General features: G+C 41.5%; 1 protein-coding gene across 1 annotated transcript in view; it reads right to left on the reverse strand.

Annotated features, from left to right (window-relative positions):
- JMJD4 (jumonji domain containing 4) overlaps window positions 1-20,868 on the reverse strand; it is a 60,931-nt gene that overhangs the window by 20,425 nt on the left and 19,638 nt on the right. Inside the window, exons 4-7 of the mRNA XM_068360314.1 lie at window positions 7,821-7,973; window positions 6,671-6,785; window positions 1,740-1,826; window positions 1,310-1,457 (exon numbers count right to left, since the gene is read on the reverse strand). Coding sequence (XP_068216415.1) covers window positions 1,310-1,457; window positions 1,740-1,826; window positions 6,671-6,785; window positions 7,821-7,973 — 503 coding nt within the window. The remainder of the gene's footprint in view (window positions 1-1,309; window positions 1,458-1,739; window positions 1,827-6,670; window positions 6,786-7,820; window positions 7,974-20,868) is intronic.

The following is a 20,868-nucleotide window of genomic DNA, read 5'->3' on the forward strand; positions in this document are numbered from 1 at the left end:
AAAGAGACTAAACACTAGTTCATATAACTACCTTTTCAATCTCTCACCGCACATAGCCTGGGGACGAGAATAAAAAACTAAAAACGTTTTATCCTTCCTCCCCGTACAGCGACTAGGGACGAGAGTAACTCGAGAACAACGTTACCCGCTTGAACGGAACGTTTTCTCTCCTCTCTCTCCCTCCGTCTCTATCTCTCTCTCTCTTTCTCTCTTGATTTCGCACCTAAGAGAAGAGCCCAATTATATTTCGTCAAAAAAACATGTTATTTGACTAAAGGAAAAAACTGAAAGGTTTTTCAAATAAAAAGTTCCTTTAAAATAGAATTTAAAACATTTAAGCTAAGAAAGAATGAACAAAACGTCAGAATCGATTTACTCTTACTGCAAAGTGAAACCGTGATACACTCTCTCTCTATCGTAACGATAGAGCGCATGTTGAACGTCCTGAACGTCAACAACTACGTAGCATAAATAAACTAAACGTTAGTTCATCTTTGAAAACAGTACGAAGACTATCAAAGAAATTCTTTCATAAAATATTACATTTAAAAAGTTTTAAATCCTTAGCTCTTTAAAAGCTAATTACGATATAAAGGGCTCAACGTTGATTAACTTCGGTTTCCAAGTAAGGACCGCCTATTCTCAGGAAAGGTCGCATATAAACAAAACATTAAAATTTATTTTTATATGTTTATAATAAATGGAAAGTTAATCGAAGAGGCCTAATAAAGGCGGAGAGATATAAAATATATAGATCTACAACGTGATAAGATAATTACTAAAAGCCTAAACACACTTCCGTCTAAGGGAAGGGTCGGCCATTTAAAAGTGAAAGAAAGTCCATACTCTCTTTGTCACCATAATTAAATCTATCCAAAACGAGATCAAGATTTAAGATGAAGATAAAACACCTGCATAGCGAAAGCTCAAAACTAGAATATAGTACTTCACCAAATAGATGTGAAAAACTCCAGTTTAGCAACAGCGAGTAAGTACGTCTTGTCGATAGCTCGACAGAGAGAAAATTGAGTCTTTGTTTACATAGAGTACTGGGTATCTGGACGACAGATGGCGCTGTTGGGCACACCCGCAACCTGTGTAGCGATCGCTGGCGAGTTTTTACCGTAGAGTTGTCTGTCGGGCAACAGAGTAGCAACTATATAATCACCGGCTAAGTTAAATATTGAAAATTATATATTCTAACTTCCAAATTATATTAAATCTATGTCTTTTCATATGATCTGAATCCTTTTAAATGTTTCTCAAACTCCAACTCGGATGCAGTTCACTTGAGCTCGATTAGACTTACCATTAAGGCATGATATTCGACGCAGCGCAACTGTGCGGAGGAAGGTGTAAAACTCTTTGTAGTCCATTCCATGAGTTACTCGCAGAAGAAGTTGACACTGGCCCACCCAGTCGTCCATATCTTTACAATCTTGAATAGCAAACTCCACCTTGGGTAACATTCAAAAAGTAATCTTAGCATGAATTTTACTGCATTGTTTTTCAATACTTTAACAAGACAATTCGTCTTCCTTGCCACACAAGCTAAAAAATTAAAATGAGACAATTTCATGTATTCACATATAAAAAAACTAACAAAATTCATATCGCAAACTTGAAGACTTGAAAACATCAAAAATAACAACACGCTAGACCAAACACAGGGTGTCTAGATCTTTTATTTAATGGAAATTTGAAAGAATAAATTATTGTATAAATAAATAAGCTTATACCTGGTTAAGGGACTCCACTAAGAAACGCCAAGCCACTTGTATGTTAGTTCCATTCAGCCAGTTATGATTGATTGAAATAGTGTCTTCCTAGAAATAAAGAAAAATACTTTATCAAATTTATTTCCTTAAACTAAACTTATTTCTAATACAAATCCCTTACTGTAATCCCAATTCATTCCATAATATCTCAGGAGATATGTCTTCTGCCTCACAATCTAGTTATCTTGTAGACTGACTAGGATTGCTTCAATGAAGCTGTACTGTGCGGCATACTTTTAGAACCCTTACTGAAAGAAACACTTGAACATCATACTCAACTTGGAGAGTTAGGTTACAGTAGGTTTGACAACCACGCACATAGGACCAGAGTTACCACTTTTAAGAGAGGATTGAACAGACTTCTGAACTTTAACAAAGTAAGCTGTCAATGTCGAGATCTTATGAAGCTGGTCACTATCGAAAGTTAGTTGATAATGTAAATTGTCTAAAGACATAAACTAAATGGAAATTTTCTTCACATCTGAGCAATCAAAACGGTCGGTTATCAGCTGTACCCGACTATAGAAAGAGGATGTGTAAAATATCCTTCTCCAATCATATAAACTAAACTTCTAAAACACAGTACAGTAACTGCCATGAGACACAAAGAGAATAGGGATCATGATCACTGAGAAATAATTCCCATGAACAATTTACAGTGGTACCTCTACATACAAATTCAATTCGTTCCACAACCAACTTCGGATGTAGAAAATGTTCGGATGTAGAAACAAATTTTCCCATAAGAATACATAGTAATTCATTAAATTCGTTCCTCAGCCTAAAAACCCATAATAAATCCTTAATAAATGGCTACACATAACAATAACATAACTGCATAATATGAAAGAAGCATGTAAAAAAGATAATTATAAAGAAATAATAAATAAAAAATGTTTTATTGCCACTTTACCTTAGAGACAGGCCAACGCAGGTGTAGGATTTGCTACGCCAGGAGGAGACGGACGATCGGCGAGAAGGTAGACATGGTGTTCACATGTTCTTTAAATAAATACTCTCTCTCTCTCTCTCTCTCTCTCTCTCTCTCTCTCTCTCTCTCTCTCTCTCTCTCTCTCTCTCTCTCTCTTTTTGTTCTTCTTCACTGTTAGTGTTAGAGACGTCTATTAATTTTTTCTGAGAGAGAGAGAGAGAGAGAGAGAGAGAGAGAGAGAGAGAGAGAGAGATTAAACAAAAATGTGTTGTGTACATATGATTTTTAACAGCGTTAACGAGTTGAAAGACAGTTAAATGTAACTAAAAAAACAATATCAGCGAATCTGAATTCCTTTATTAACTAGAACAAATATTGATACAAACACACTCGTGTGCGTATGCGCAAACACACACACACACGCACAAGGAGACACGATCGGCGAGGAGGTAAAGATGGTTACTGCGATAACATACCGTAAATTAAACTACGGAAATTTTAATCTAACTTAGCTTATTTATTTTTTTTAATTTTTATTATTCATATTTTTTACATTTTTTTCTTTTGATTTTTTATTTTCATCACTTTCAGTGACGAATTACGGTATGTTATCGCAGTCACCATCTCTACCTCCTCCCCGACCGTCTCTCTTACTGCATAGCAATTCTTCCACCTGTGTGTGTGTGTGTTTGTGCATACGCACATGAGTGTTTTTGTATCAATATTTGTTTTAGTTAATGAGGGAATTCAGATTAGCTGTTATTACTTTCTTAGTTACATTTACGTAATTGTTTTTCAACTCGTTGACCCTGTTAAAAATCATATGTACTCTAAACACATTTTTGTTTAATCTCTCTCTCTCTCTCTCTCTCTCTCTCTCTCTCTCTCTCTCTCTCTCTCTCTCTCTCTCTCTCTCGGAAAAAAATATAATAGACGTATCTAACACTATAACAGCAAAGAAGAGAGAGAGAGAGAGAGGGAGAGATTTTATTTAAAGAACATGTTAATGCTATGTTTAGAGAGAAACAGAAAAAGAGAGAAGTCTTATTTAAAAGAGCTTATTAATGCTATCTTGGTTTTCTTAGCTTCACTTTTTTCTTTCTTTCTGTTCATCACGCTGGCCCTTCTCACAAATGATCGTTGCCAACAATCTCTTTGTCCTTTATCCCTATCAACAAAAGGCGTTCTATCTCTTCCAAGGTATTGCTAAGATGTCTTGTAACAATGGTGATCCCCTTCGATGGTTATTTGCTTTAATGGCTGCCTTCAGCTTGATGATCCTCGAGATCATAGGCCTATTCCGGCCATATTGTTTGGCCATACAGTATCACTCACATGCACACTGCTCTCATGTTTTTCTATAATTTCTTGCTTCAATTCTAATGAAAGAATTGCCTTCTTCCTGTACTGAAACTTAGCTTCTTAGGCACCATGATTATAGGTAAAATCAAAAAGGAAATGTGAGAAAAGGAAGAAAATAAGCACTGTTAATAACAGACCAAAAGAGGACAACCACACGATACACACAAGAATAGAGAACTGAGCACTCGACGCTCAATGGCGTAATGTTTACTTCGTGTATCGAAATAAAATTTGGGTGTAGAGTCAAAAATTTGCTCGAATTTTACTTCGGATGTTGGAAAATTTGGATGTAGATACGTTCGTGTGTAGAGGTTCCACTATACATAGTTATAACTAAAAATCCATGAGAAAACATATACAAAATGGGTTTTTTGAAGAAGGAAAAAGCTATACTTTAGGAGTGACTGTTGTGTGGTCTCCAAGGGCTTTCCTGTTTAAGCTAGAACAAAGAATCCAATAAGACTTAAAATATTAGATATGTTTCTTCCCTGTTCCAGAGACAGTGTTTCAATGTGCACAGCATGGACTATGTTGATACTGTATAAAGCAGACCCCCAATTTCAGGCTTCACTGAACCCATCACAGCTGAAATACATCTGATGATCAATAACAACACATCACAAGAACCAATACTAATACCAGAGACAATACTATACTACCGGGAGCTTAGTTTCCACTCAGCCACCATCTTTTATATTCAGCATTATAATCATATGGCCCCATTCGCTACATTGCCTAAAGAGAAAGGAGGGTCTTTGGAACCAACACAGCACCTTCCCAAAATATGGTTTTCGTTTGTCAAAACTCTTTTTTGGTGTTAGGGTGCTGTGAGGTCTTCCAAGGACTACAATAATACCAAAGCAACCTTAGAGTAGACTCATGTACCATAAAGGCCATCATCATCATCATCTCCTCCTACGCCTATTGATGCAAGGGTAACTTCATCTAATATTGGGTGTATGGTTGAGATGAAAAATGAACAAGTCCAAAACTTGCCTCAAAAAGATAAAACCTCTGAAGAAGAAGCTAGAAGTCTGTCATAGTGCCTTTGCTAAGAGACCTGGTTGGTGTGCCCCATTTTCTACCTGATTTCCCCTCATAGGTGCCACGACGTAGTTGAATACCACACACAATGTTGTACAGCTTGAATTTCTTTCAGGTAATGACTTATAAACACCCTATGCCCTGAACAACCTGTAAAGATCAGGATGTCCTGAAAATGCTTGTTAGCAAAATATTTGCCAGTGAGGAATCAATTTTTATCATACTGTAAGTTTTAGGGATAGAGAGAAGATCAACATTTAAAGAGGGAAGTCATTAAAATACAGATATTCCTTGTAAAAAGGAACATATTGATCTGGGTACAATTCTGAAATACAGTAGACTAAATTATGAAGAAGTAGATCTCTGCAGATATAATTGCAGGATAGACACCAGAAAGATGTTACCATCCTTTTTTTTTATGTAAAGCTGTGCTATGAAAAGGATCCCAATTCTAAAGAAGCTTTTGTTTTTGGCCAAAAGCAGGAGACATAAACTCAGGATAAGGAGACAACCAGGGGGGACAGTAGTAAATTCATGTTCTCTCCATAATGCTCAACAGTATGCTCACTAATTCTTGCTTCTAAGGCTAAAGTTATCAGAAAAAATAGCCTTCGGGAGTAACTCTTTTAAAAAAATAGAATGATCTAATTTTTCCAAAATCTCAAATAGCATGAAGAGACCAAGACATAGAAGGTATTGATAGGGATGGTCATTGTAAAACACAGGGTAATCTTGAGGAAGTTGTCCGCATCTAAATCCATATTAAAACACGCTTGATAGACTCTGTCAATGCAAAATTTCATGACAAGACTATTGATATATCTTCAAAGAGGTGGACTAAAAAGGAAGCAAAGAAGTATGGGGTTATCTAGAGTGGAGTCTCATCCATGCTTTCCCCACTGACTGGTATTGTCTGTTGGAAGAAGACCTTTCACAGCCCATCAAATATGTCATAATGTATGTTAAAAATTCTATTTTATATATATATTGGAGAGAAACCCTGTGTTAAAGTTCTGAATCATAAAGGAAGTAGCAAAGATATTCCAATTTCCTCACTCTCAGATGCTGAAGTAATGGAAACCCTGGTCAGATCAGCCAGCGTGTAGTGAGGTCACACCCTCTTTGGTCATCACAGCTGTAAGAGATTGAACAAAACAAGGGTGGCCACCCACATCTTGAGTTACCATTAGTCACCAGACATTGCCTTGATGAGCTATGCCTCTTGAAGAGAAAAAACAAGATATTTTGTTTTTGTTTTTTAGGGTAACTTCTCTATTAAGTCCGCTTTGAGGACAGAATAATGTGCACATCAGAGGTTCATAAAAATAATAATTGGACCTGTTAAACCAATTGACAACTACACAGTGATTATTAGGAATATGCAGATAAATCAAATTACCTGAGAAACTTGATATTTTTTATCAATTGATTAATATGTTTGGAATTCATAAGCAACGTATAATTAGATAAAGTTAAAAGAATTGTTTCATGATATCACATAGTAAAATCTGGACTAAAGTGTGCATTCTATAGGAAATAAAAAAAATAAACTCACCAGATTCCAAACTTGATGATGCCAACCTGAAGGGACAAATATAGTTTCACCTTGTTCCTGAATAACTTCAAGTCGTCCACTAGCAGAAGCTGCTCTAGGGTATTTAGAAGAATCGCTGCAAGAATAGAAAAGATGCTAGATTAAAGCTTAAGCTGAATGTAACCATTACATATGAAAACATTATCCAGATGTAAATACTGTATTACTGTACATATACTTATGAATTTTAAATATTGAACACCAAATAAAAAGGGGCTTAAAATTACTGGGAAGATAATGAACACTTCAAAAACCAGTTGCAAAGATATAAAACCACAGGAAAGGAGACACAATGCACTAACTTTATATAGATCTCACAATTGTATACATTATGTCAAAGGCAGCAGGACTAAACTCTTCATTTAAGTTTTTATTACTTAATCACACAGTTTATGATAACTTAAAACACACTTCATTTCTCCTTGAAAAATACGCGAAGGAATGGCACAGCCTACCAAAACCCAATGAATTGTATTATGCCAAAAGTACTGTAAGATGTAGTGCGCTTTTGCAAAAAAAAATCACAAATAATACATTCATTAACTAGAGGGGCACTCAGTAGAGCGAAGGCCTCTGCCACGACAGCTTTTTTCTTGACCTTGAGATGTATTAATTGGCATGGACTTTCATACACTCAAATATGAGCCAAGTTTGAAGTTTCTGTGACAACGATATCCAAACTTATGGCTGATTACGTAAATTGGACATTTGCTTGACCGTGATCATGACCTTTCAAAATTTAATTATTTCCAGATTTTTAAATAACAGTTAATAAAAAAGTTTCCTTACTCTACGATCAAAATTCTGGCCAGGAGACTGTTCACAAACAAGCACGCACACACACAAACAAACAAAGGTGAAAACAGAGCCTCCTTCCACTTTGATGGCAGAGGTAAAGATACATAAACAGCAGGAGAGGTTCATAGAAATAAATGTATAGCACAATGAATAGGGTAAGATTAATCAAATAACATAATTCTATGCAGTAGGATTAGCTAGTAAACGCATCTTTCATAGAAATAGAAGTGGATCTAATACAACTACTGTACCCTTTTATCAATTACAACCAAGAAATAACAGATAAAATCATGTTAACTGAATAAAAAGTTACCTGAGGTCTGAAGAATCTATATCATATATAGGAGTTCCAAATGGATCTCTTAAATACTGGTCTTCTCCCGGTGGATAAAATACCCATCTCTTACGACCGCAAACATTTGCAGACCAACTATAGGATCTAAAGACATCGGCATGGAAAGGTGTCCTGAAAAGAAAAAAAATTTTTTTTTTTTCTATAATATATATTATTTTTGTAATAGCCTACTTGTACAAATCCCATACCCCATACATAAAGAAAGGGAAAGAATCCTTATTTTAGAAGGCACCAGTATAACTGGGTCTGTCAGGTTCCTGTTTAGAGAAATGTCACCCTTATTAAGTAATCTGAATCAACTCCTTAAGAACAAAGAGTAATGAACTTGCAAAAATATGGAATTTTGATAAAAAAAAATTTTATTTCTAAACTGTACTCATCTGATGTTCATATTGCCTTTTTTCTCGAATGCTGACTTATATCAATGTTACCATAAATATCTTTAAAATTTCCAAATTTTTTCCTTCAAGAGGCTTACGCCTCTCGGCCACCAATGCACCATCTGGTGACTAGAAGCAACAAACCACTTCTCTACAATCTCTAAGTCAAAACTAAAATTCTATTTTCTTGACTATTAGTTAGTGGGGAGGAAGGTGGACATTCATATGAAGATCAGGTAAGTATAGAATAACAAATCTTATTATTTAATTTCTGTTTATTTTCATTAACTTCCCCTGATATTCATATTGCTTACTCTAACACTGATGGAGTTTGGTCATGAAGGAAAGAGATATGAAGTAGAACTACTTACAAAATACTCTTTAATTACACTTATCACCTTTAGCCCAGTGCCTTGGTGCCAAAATGTTACCGCTAATGATATAACTAAATATCCAGATTGTGTTTCTAAATACTTTTCATTACCTATTGCTTATCTGTACACTTTACACAACACTGCATATTCCATACAAGAAAAATTCAACCTATAATTAATAATCTTTCACAATCATAATCATCATCATCTCCTCTTACCCTACTTCACACTTCATCTAATAGAAAAAATAAAGTTTCTTTTTTATTATTCCTTTTTTCTCTTTTAAACCAGATCCTCCACAGCTACTACAGCATCAAAAGACAAGCAATCTTGATAAGAGAACAAGTATGTTTAGTAAAATGTTATTTTCATTAGTAAAATAAATTTTTGAATATACTTACCCGATAATCATGTAGCTGTCAACTCTGTTGCCCGACAGAATTCTACGGAAGGGATACGCCAGCGATCGCTATACAAGAGGGGGGTGTACTCACAAGCGCCACCTGTGGCCAGGTACTGCAGTACTTCTTGTTGACACCACTTCAATTTTTCCTCGGTCCACTGGTTCTATGGGGAGGAAGGGTGGGTCAATTAAATCATGATTATCGGGTAAGTATATTCAAAAATTTATTTTACTAATGAAAATAACATTTTTCAATATTAAACTTACCCGATAATCATGTAGCTGATTCACACCCAGGGAGGTGGGTGAAAACCAGTGTACATGTATATCAAGAAGCTAAGTATCCCGTATTTCATATTATCAGTTATTCAAAATAACAATGAAATTACAAGTACCTGGTAAGGAAGTCGACTTGAGCCATTACTCTGCCTTAAATAAGTTCGTCTTCCTTACTGAGCGCAGCGTTCCTCTTAGGAGGCTGAACAACTCTAAGGTGCTGAAGTATCAAGGGCTGCAACCCATACTAAAGGACCTCATCACAACCTTTAACCTCGGCGCTTCTCAAGAAAGAATTGACCACCCGCCAAATCAACAAGGATGTGGAAGGCTTCTTAGCCGACCGTACAACCCATAAAAAGTATTCAAGAGAAAGGTTAAAAGGTTATGGGATTATGGGAATGTAGTGGCTGAGCCCTCGCCTACTACTGCATTCGTTGCTACGAATGGTCCCAGGGTGTAGCAGTACTCGTAAAGAGACTGGACATCTTTGAGATAGAATGATGCGAACACTGACTTGCTTCTCCAATAGGTTGCATCCATAACACTCTGCAGAGAATGGCTCTGTTTGAAGGCCACTGAAGTAGCCACAGCTCTCACTTCATGTGTCCTTACCTTCAGCAAAGCAAGGTCTTCTTCCTTCAGATGAGAATGTGCTTCTCTAATCAGAAGCCTGAATAGTAAGAAACTGAGTTCTTAGAACTTGGAAAAGAAGGTTTCTTGATAGCACACCATAAGGCTTCTGATTGTCCTCGTAAAGGTTAAGACCTTTTTAGATAGTACCTAAGAGCTCTAACTGGGCAAAGTACTCTCTCCAGTTCATTCCCCACCAAGTTGGACAGGCTTGGGATCTCGAACGACTTAGGCCAAGGACGTGAAGGAAGCTCGTTTAGCAAAAACCGAGCTGCAAGGAACATGTAGCCGTTTCAGATGTGAAAACAATGATCCTGCTGAAGGTGTGGATCTCACTTCCTCTTTTAGCTGTTGTCAAGCACACGAGGAAAAGAGTTTTTAATGTGAGGTCCTAAAAAGAGGCTGATTGGAGAGGTTCAAATCTTGATGACATAAGGAACCTTAGGACCACGTCTAGATTCCAGCCTGGAGTGGACAACCGACGTTCCTTTGAGGTCTCAAAAGACCTAGGGAGGTCCTGTAGATCTTTGTTGGTGGAAAGATCCAAGCCTCTGTGGCGGAAAACCGCTGCCAACATACTTCTGTAACCCTTGATCGTAGGAGCTGAAAGGGATCTTACTTTCCTTAGATATAACAGGAAGTCAGCAATCTGGGTTACAGTGGTACTGGTTGAGGAAACTGCATTGGTCTTGTACCAGCTACGGAAGACTTCCCCTTGAGACTGATAGATTCTGAGAGTGGATGTTCTCCTTGCTTTGGCAATCGCTCTGGCTGCCTCCTTCGAAAAGCCCCTAGCTCTTGAGAGTCTTTCGAAAGTCTGAAGGCAGTCAGACGAAGAGCGTGGAGGTTTGGGTGTACCTTCTTTACGTGAGGTAGACGTAGAAGGTTCACTCCTAGAGGAAGAGTCCTGGGAATGTCGACCAGCCATTGCAGTACCTCTAAGAACCATTCTCTCGTGGGCCAGAGCGGAGCCAACCAACGTCAGCCGTGTCCCTTTGCGAGAGGAGAACTTCTGAAGTACCCTGTTGACAATCTTGAACGGCGGGAATGCATACAGGTCGAGATGGAACCAATCCAGCAGAAAAGCATCCACGTGAACTGCTGCTGGGTCTGGAATCGGAGAACAATACAACAGGAGTCTCTAGGTTATCGAGGTAGCGAACAGATCTATGGTTGGCTGACCCCACAGGGCCCAAAGTCTGCTGCAAACATTCTTGTGAAGGGTCCACTCTGTGGGGATGACCTGACCCTTCCGGCTGAGGTGATCTGCCATGACATTCATACCGCCCTGAATGAACCTCGTTACCAGCGTGAGCTTTCGATCTTTAGACCAGATGAGGAGGTCCCTTGCGATCTAGAACAACTTCACGAAAGAGTCCCTCCCTGCTTGAAGATGTAAGCCAGGGCTGTGGTGTTGTCAGAGTCCACCTCCACCACTTTGTTAAGCTGGAGGGACTTGAAGTTTATCAAGGCCAGAAGAACCGCCAACAACTCCTTGCAATTGATGTGAAGTGTCCTTTGTTCCTGATTCCATGTAACCGAGCATTCCTGTCCGTCCAAAGTCGCACCCCAGCCCGTGTCTGATGCGTCCGAGAGGAGAAGGCGGTCGGGTTTCTGAACAGCCAAAGATAGACTTCCTTGAGAAGAAAGCTGTTCTTACACCACGCGAGAGAAGACCTCCTCTCTTCGGAAACAGGAACTGAGACCGTCTCTAGCGTCATGTCCTTTATCCAGTGAGCAGCTAGATGATACTGAAGGGGGGGAGGTGGAGTCTCCCTAACACGATGAACAGGGCCAGCGATGAAAGTGTCCCTGTTAGACTCATCCACTACCTGACTGAGCATCGGTTCCTTCTCAGCATGCTCTGGATGCATTCTAGGGCTTGGAAGATCCTTGGGGCCGACGGAAAAGCCCGAAAAGCTCGACTCTGAAGATCCATACCCAGGGAGACAATGGTCTGGGATGGGACGAGCTGAGACTCCTCAAAATTGACCAGGAGGCCCAGTTCCTTGGTCAGATCCATAGTCCATCTGAGAATCTCCAGACAGCGACGACTTGTGGGAGCTCTTAAAAGCCAGTCGTCTGACGGAGCCGGACACAAGATCATGGTACTGCTGCACAGTCTGTGAACTGTCAACCATGGGGAAGCGAGGAAGTACAGTGACAACCCGAAGCTGTCTAGACTGTCTGGGTCGTACAGACAACTCCTTATCGGGTTGCTGAGGTTGCCGCACTGCGTCACAACAAGTCACTTCTGCTGGTTGTTGAACGTCTTCCCAGTGACACACTGACTCCGTAAACAAAAAAATCCTCTAACAAGGACTAAGCTTGGACTGCATGTCTTGCAACACAGCTCAAGGTCTATGGGAGCAGGTGTGGTAACAGACGGGGTTAGCGACTGAAGTGGAACCATTACCTTCCCTGGGAGCATGTTATGCTTAAATAAAAGTCCATAGGAGGCTACGCAGCTAAAGGCTCCTCTCCAAATGACAGAGTCCTCAAGGGAATATCAGAAGGAGGGAGAAAAGCACTTTCTCATCTACAGGGACCATATCCGAGAAAAGCTAAGTTCTCTCAGTGAGGGTTTCACTGGTGCAAAAGCAGCAGACTAGAAGGCAACGTTATGAAACTGCTTGACAGTCTAGTGAGTTGGCAACAACCAAAGATGTGTGACTGAGAAGCATGCGGTAAGGTATGCAGAGCATGTTGTATGCAGAGCATGCTGTATGCAGAGCATGCTGTATGTAGAGCATGCTGTAAGGTAAGCAGAGCGTGTTGCATGGCGTGTAACATTTCTCAGAAATTCCATGACCAGTGCTAGAGTGAGTAATATCGCATTACCGTCCATTGAAAGTGCACGTGCCGAGGGAATTGATTTAGACTGTTTTGTTGATGAATTTGATAGCCGGCATGATAATCGTAGAATTAAGCTACACTAAATGTACTATAATCTACTTCACCTCAGGAAAGGGAAACTCGCCCTGTTGGCAACACTGCATACTTCATGCATGCTTGCATGGGGTTTAATATCAACATAATATTACCTTACATTCATAACTCATGATTCATTTGTTTAGAAGATATTTTTGCCATATTTTGCGATTTGTTAAAAATATATTGCAAGGAATACATATATATTTTTATATAATACAAATAACCTCCATTATCATAATGTTTGTGTAGGCATACATGTATATGATTACAAATGCAAGTTATGAAAGTAATGAGGTGTTATTATTGTCATTGTTATTCCCAAGTTGAATGGGAAGAAGCTCAAGTAGAGGAAAAAAATGGCAGATGCATGCGTTGAGGTGGCTGACTCATAGCATGAGGTTGCTGCCTCAAGAGTTGCGCTTGCTGTAAGGGTTGCGGATGCGCAGTAGCAGGTTCCTGAGGAACGAGTTAAGGTTCCTGAGGTGTGAGCTGCGAGAGTTGAGGTAGCGGCTGCGCAGAACGCAGTTCTTGTCTCGCGAGTTGAGGTTCCTGAGGTGCTAGCCTAAGGAGTTGAGACTCTTGCCTTGAGGAGGGTTTAGGTCGCTGCAGCGAGTGCTGAGGTGGCTGCCTCATTGATGGAAGAGGTTGTCGTACCTCAAGAGATTGTTGCCTCGCTGGTGGAACCGCAAGCGGAAGCGGAGGAAGTAAGGCATAAGACTCCTGCTCCCATTGCTGAGGTTGCCTTAAGGAAGGTTAAGGTTGCTGCACAACGCTGGTAACTGGCAACTCAGAACGCGGTAAGGTAGCCTGAGGAACCTCAACTTCGTACGCCTGGCAGACTGGACTGCGGTGAGGCGGAGCTCTCGCAGGAGGAGGCGGAGGTTGCTGCACACCGCTGGTAACTGGCAACTCAGAACGCGGTAAGGTAGCCTGAGGAACCTCAACTTCGTACGCCTGGCAGACTGGACTGCGGAGAGGCGGAGCGTTCGCAGGAGGAGGTGTAACCTTCTCAGCCTGAAACTCACGCATTAAGACCGCAAGCTGCGACTGCATGGACTGCAGCAAAGTCGTCTTGGGATCAACAGACGATAAGGTCTGTGAGGCAAAGCCTTAATAGAAGATGAGGTCTGTTGAGGCATCGCCTTACCTCTCTTAGGAGGTGTGCAGTCACCTGATGACTGAGGAGAGTCAGAGCTAACCCAATGACTGCATCCGGGTTGTTGAACTCTAACTTCGTACGTCTGGCATAGGTCTGGACTTTACGTTTAAGAGGTCTTGAGACCTGAGACCAGCGTTTTCTCCCCGAAATTTCTTCTGCAGACGAGCAAAATAAGGGCTCAATCGTCTGCGGGTGGGAGTGACGGTCTCTGTAAGACACGCCCGCAACCACCGAGGATACTTCTGTGCGCCGATCAAGGCCTGCCGAACCCTTTTGCCCTTCGACATTGCTTCTCCCCTGGGCTTGGGAGCTTGCAAGAGGTCCCGGACTGGGAGGACGACTGGCACGCACAGAAGTACCCTCACGCACAACACTGACACACTTTGCGCTAATCACTTATCACTTTTGATTTTCTGTTTGCACTTATTTCACTGAACTCGAAACTTTAAGTGGTTTGTACCTGAAACACGCAATTCTATCCTTTCTCAAAAGTTAGTAATTGCGAAAACAGAATTACAATGTAACAGAAAAATCTAATGAAAGATAAATAATTCAGTGGCTGGAAAGAGACTAAACACTAGATCAAATAAACTACGTTTAAAATCTCTCACCGCATAAAGCTTGAGAACAAGAAAAAACTCTAGAAACGTTTACCTTCTTCCCCTAAAGAGACTAGGGAGAAGAGCAAAAACGATAACAACGTTACTCGCTTGAACGAAACGTTTATCCTCCTCTTTCTCCCTCCGTCTCTATCTCTCTCTCTCTCTCTCTCTCTTGACTTAGAACCTGAGAGAAGAGCCCAATCATATATATCGTTAAAACATATTATTGTTAAAGGAAAATATTTCCCAAAATGAAAAGTTCCTTTATTAGAATTAAAACCATTAAGTTAAGAAAGAATGAACAAAACGCTAGACACGGTTACTCTTACTGCAACGTGACACCGTGAAAAAAAATTAAGAAAGAGAGTCTATACTCTCTTAGACACCAACACTTCCGTCTAAGGGAAGGGTCGGCCATTTAAAGGTGAAAGAGAGTTCATACTCTCTTCGTCACCATAATTAATCAAATTAATTCCAAAAGTTAGCTAAGCTAATAATAAAATTTCCTGAATAGCGAAAGCTGAAATCTTAGAGCAATACTTCACCAAAAACCGTGAACAAGACTCCAAAATTATAAGCGTATCCATGAACGTCTTGCCGGAAGCACGACAGAGGAAAAATTGAAGTGGTGTCAACAAGAAGTACTGCAGTACCTGGCCACAGGTGGCGCTTGTGAGTACACCCCCCTCTTGTATAGCGATCGCTGGCGTATCCCTTCCGTAGAATTCTGTCGGGCAACGGAGTTGACAGCTACATGATTATCGGGTAAGTTTAATATTGAAAAATATATACACATTAGATGATTCTATAGTCAAACCAACTCTTAGAAGCATAATGAAGAACTGAATGCCATTAACAGAAACAAAACCAAAAAGAGAGGTAATGGACTGATAGTAGCCTGCAGAAAAGTAATACCTCTAACAAATTTGTTATTTTTAAGACTAAGGGTTTACCAAAATTCTTTAAATTCTTTTCTTTAAAAAAGCAAGTTGGCTTAATTCAATGAATAGGTTCATTTGTCCTGTGAGAGCTGTTAAGTGTTATATGGCCAAAACTGCAGATGTTAGGGGTAATATTCTAATTTGTTTTGTTTGATTTTGTCCAAAAATGCTATGTTCTTTATCTATTAAAAGATTGGTCACAGAGACACACTGGGAGTTGCATCAAATCGCTGAATTTTTGTCGGAATATTTCTTTGGAAAGAGTTGCAGCAGCAGCTCAGTTGCATACCAAATTAGTATTTTCAATATTAAACTTACCCGATAATCATGTAGCTGTCAACTCCGTTGCCCGACAGAATTCTACGGAAGGGATACGCCAGCGATCGCTATACAAGAGGGGGGTGTACTCACAAGCGCCACCTGTGGCCAGGTACTGCAGTACTTCTTGTTGACACCACTTCAATTTTTCCTCTGTCGTGCTTCCGGCAAGACGTTCATGGATACGCTTATAATTTTGGAGTCTTGTTCACGGTTTTTGGTGAAGTATTGCTCTAAGATTTCAGCTTTCGCTATTCAGGAAATTTTATTATTAGCTTAGCTAACTTTTGGAATTAATTTGATTAATTATGGTGACGAAGAGAGTATGAACTCTCTTTCACCTTTAAATGGCCGACCCTTCCCTTAGACGGAAGTGTTGGTGTCTAAGAGAGTATAGACTCTCTTTCTTAATTTTTTTTCACGGTGTCACGTTGCAGTAAGAGTAACCGTGTCTAGCGTTTTGTTCATTCTTTCTTAACTTAATGGTTTTAATTCTAATAAAGGAACTTTTCATTTTGGGAAATATTTTCCTTTAACAATAATATGTTTTAACGATATATATGATTGGGCTCTTCTCTCAGGTTCTAAGTCAAGAGAGAGAGAGAGAGAGAGAGATAGAGACGGAGGGAGAAAGAGGAGGATAAACGTTTCGTTCAAGCGAGTAACGTTGTTATCGTTTTTGCTCTTCTCCCTAGTCTCTTTAGGGGAAGAAGGTAAACGTTTCTAGAGTTTTTTCTTGTTCTCAAGCTTTATGCGGTGAGAGATTTTAAACGTAGTTTATTTGATCTAGTGTTTAGTCTCTTTCCAGCCACTGAATTATTTATCTTTCATTAGATTTTTCTGTTACATTGTAATTCTGTTTTCGCAATTACTAACTTTTGAGAAAGGATAGAATTGCGTGTTTCAGGTACAAACCACTTAAAGTTTCGAGTTCAGTGAAATAAGTGCAAACAGAAAATCAAAAGTGATAAGTGATTAGCGCAAAGTGTGTCAGTGTTGTGCGTGAGGGTACTTCTGTGCGTGCCAGTCGTCCTCCCAGTCCGGGACCTCTTGCAAGCTCCCAAGCCCAGGGGAGAAGCAATGTCGAAGGGCAAAAGGGTTCGGCAGGCCTTGATCGGCGCACAGAAGTATCCTCGGTGGTTGCGGGCGTGTCTTACAGAGACCGTCACTCCCACCCGCAGACGATTGAGCCCTTATTTTGCTCGTCTGCAGAAGAAATTTCGGGGAGAAAACGCTGGTCTCAGGTCTCAAGACCTCTTAAACGTAAAGTCCAGACCTATGCCAGACGTACGAAGTTAGAGTTCAACAACCCGGATGCAGTCATTGGGTTAGCTCTGACTCTCCTCAGTCATCAGGTGACTGCACACCTCCTAAGAGAGGTAAGGCGATGCCTCAACAGACCTCATCTTCTATTAAGGCTTTGCCTCACAGACCTTATCGTCTGTTGATCCCAAGACGACTTTGCTGCAGTCCATGCAGTCGCAGCTTGCGGTCTTAATGCGTGAGTTTCAGGCTGAGAAGGTTACACCTCCTCCTGCGAACGCTCCGCCTCTCCGCAGTCCAGTCTGCCAGGCGTACGAAGTTGAGGTTCCTCAGGCTACCTTACCGCGTTCTGAGTTGCCAGTTACCAGCGGTGTGCAGCAACCTCCGCCTCCTCCTGCGAGAGCTCCGCCTCACCGCAGTCCAGTCTGCCAGGCGTACGAAGTTGAGGTTCCTCAGGCTACCTTACCGCGTTCTGAGTTGCCAGTTACCAGCGTTGTGCAGCAACCTTAACCTTCCTTAAGGCAACCTCAGCAATGGGAGCAGGAGTCTTATGCCTTACTTCCTCCGCTTCCGCTTGCGGTTCCACCAGCGAGGCAACAATCTCTTGAGGTACGACAACCTCTTCCATCAATGAGGCAGCCACCTCAGCACTCGCTGCAGCGACCTAAACCCTCCTCAAGGCAAGAGTCTCAACTCCTTAGGCTAGCACCTCAGGAACCTCAACTCGCGAGACAAGAACTGCGTTCTGCGCAGCCGCTACCTCAACTCTCGCAGCTCACACCTCAGGAACCTTAACTCGTTCCTCAGGAACCTGCTACTGCGCATCCGCAACCCTTACAGCAAGCGCAACTCTTGAGGCAGCAACCTCATGCTATGAGTCAGCCACCTCAACGCATGCATCTGCCATTTTTTTTCCTCTACTTGAGCTTCTTCCCATTCAACTTGGGAATAACAATGACAATAATAACACCTCATTACTTTCATAACTTGCATTTGTAATCATATACATGTATGCCTACACAAACATTATGATAATGGAGGTTATTTGTATTACTTATATAAAAACATATATGTATTCCTTGCAATATATTTTTAACAAATCGCAAAATATGGCAAAAATATCTTCTAAACAAATGAATCATGAGTTATGAATGTAAGGTAATATTATGTTGATATTAAACCCCATGCAAGCATGCATGAAGTATGCAGTGTTGCCAACAGGGCGAGTTTCCCTTTCCTGAGGTGAAGTAGATTATAGTACATTTAGTGTAGCTTAATTCTACGATTATCATGCCGGCTATCAAATTCATCAACAAAACAGTCTAAATCAATTCCCTCGGCACGTGCACTTTCAATGGACGGTAATGCGATATTACTCACTCTAGCACTGGTCATGGAATTTCTGAGAAATGTTACACGCCATGCAACACGCTCTGCTTACCTTACAGCATGCTCTACATACAGCATGCTCTGCATACAGCATGCTCTGCATACAGCATGCTCTGCATACAACATGCTCTGCATACCTTACCGCATGCTTCTCAGTCACACATCTTTGGTTGTTGCCAACTCACTAGACTGTCAAGCAGTTTCATAACGTTGCCTTCTAGTCTGCTGCTTTTGCACCAGTGAAACCCTCACTGAGAGAACTTAGCTTTTCTCGGATATGGTCCCTGTAGATGAGAAAGTGCTTTTCTCCCTCCTTCTGATATTCCCTTGAGGACTCTGTCATTTGGAGAGGAGCCTTTAGCTGCGTAGCCTCCTATGGACTTTTATTTAAGCATAACATGCTCCCAGGGAAGGTAATGGTTCCACTTCAGTCGCTAACCCCGTCTGTTACCACACCTGCTCCCATAGACCTTGAGCTGTGTTGCAAGACATGCAGTCCAAGCTTAGTCCTTGTTAGAGGATTTTTTTGTTTACGGAGTCAGTGTGTCACTGGGAAGACGTTCAACAACCAGCAGAAGTGACTTGTTGTGACGCAGTGCGGCAACCTCAGCAACCCGATAAGGAGTTGTCTGTACGACCCAGACAGTCTAGACAGCTTCGGGTTGTCACTGTACTTCCTCGCTTCCCCATGGTTGACAGTTCACAGACTGTGCAGCAGTACCATGATCTTGTGTCCGGCTCCGTCAGACGACTGGCTTTTAAGAGCTCCCACAAGTCGTCGCTGTCTGGAGATTCTCAGATGGACTATGGATCTGACCAAGGAACTGGGCCTCCTGGTCAATTTTGAGGAGTCTCAGCTCGTCCCATCCCAGACCATTGTCTCCCTGGGTATGGATCTTCAGAGTCGAGCTTTTCGGGCTTTTCCGTCGGCCCCAAGGATCTTCCAAGCCCTAGAATGCATCCAGAGCATGCTGAGAAGGAACCGATGCTCAGTCAGGTAGTGGATGAGTCTAACAGGGACACTTTCATCGCTGGCCCTGTTCATCGTGTTAGGGAGACTCCACCTCCCCCCTTCAGTATCATCTAGCTGCTCACTGGATAAAGGACATGACGCTAGAGACGGTCTCAGTTCCTGTTTCCGAAGAGAGGAGGTCTTCTCTCGCGTGGTGTAAGAACAGCTTTCTTCTCAAGGAAGTCTATCTTTGGCTGTTCAGAAACCCGACCGCCTTCTCCTCTCGGACGCATCAGACACGGGCTGGGGTGCGACTTTGGACGGACAGGAATGCTCGGTTACATGGAATCAGGAACAAAGGACACTTCACATCAATTGCAAGGAGTTGTTGGCGGTTCTTCTGGCCTTGATAAACTTCAAGTCCCTCCAGCTTAACAAAGTGGTGGAGGTGGACTCTGACAACACCACAGCCCTGGCTTACATCTTCAAGCAGGGAGGGACTCTTTCGTGAAGTTGTTCTAGATCGCAAGGGACCTCCTCATCTGGTCTAAAGATCGAAAGCTCACGCTGGTAACGAGGTTCATTCAGGGCGGTATGAATGTCATGGCAGATCACCTCAGCCGGAAGGGCAGGTCAGGTATCCCCACAGAGTGAGCCCTTCACAAGAATGTTTGCAGCAGACTTTGGGCCCTGTGGGTCAGCAACCATAGATCTGTTCGCTACCTCGATAACCTAGAGACTCCTGTTGTATTGTTCTCCGATTCCAGACCCAGCAGCAGTTCACGTGGATGCTTTTCTGCTGGATTGGTTCCATCTCGACCTGTATGCATTCCCCGCCGTTCAAGATTGTCAACAGGGTACTTCAGAAGTTCTCCTCTCGCAAAGGGGACACGGCTGACGTTGGTTGGCTCCGCTCTGGCCCACGAGAGAATGGTTCTTAGAGGTACTGCAATGGCTGGTCGACATTCCCAGGACTCTTCCTCTAGGAGTGAACCTTCTACGTCTACCTCACGTAAAGAAGGTACACCCAAACCTCCACGCTCTTCGTCTGACTGCCTTCAGACTTTCGAAAGACTCTCAAGAGCTAGGGGCTTTTCGAAGGAGGCAGCCAGAGCGATTGCCAAAGCAAGGAGAACATCCACTCTCAGAATCTATCAGTCTCAAGGGGAAGTCTTTCCGTAGCTGGTACAAGACCAATGCAGTTTCCTCAACCAGTACCACTGTAACCCAGATTGCTGACTTCCTGTTATATCTAAGGAAAGTAAGATCCCTTTCAGCTCCTACGATCAAGGGTTACAGAAGTATGTTGGCAGCGGTTTTCCGCCACAGAGGCTTGGATCTTTCCACCAACAAAGATCTACAGGACCTCCCTAGGTCTTTTG

Source organism: Palaemon carinicauda, chromosome 37 (assembly GCF_036898095.1).
Source record: "Palaemon carinicauda isolate YSFRI2023 chromosome 37, ASM3689809v2, whole genome shotgun sequence".
In the NCBI taxonomy this organism is placed as follows: domain Eukaryota; kingdom Metazoa; phylum Arthropoda; class Malacostraca; order Decapoda; family Palaemonidae; genus Palaemon; species Palaemon carinicauda.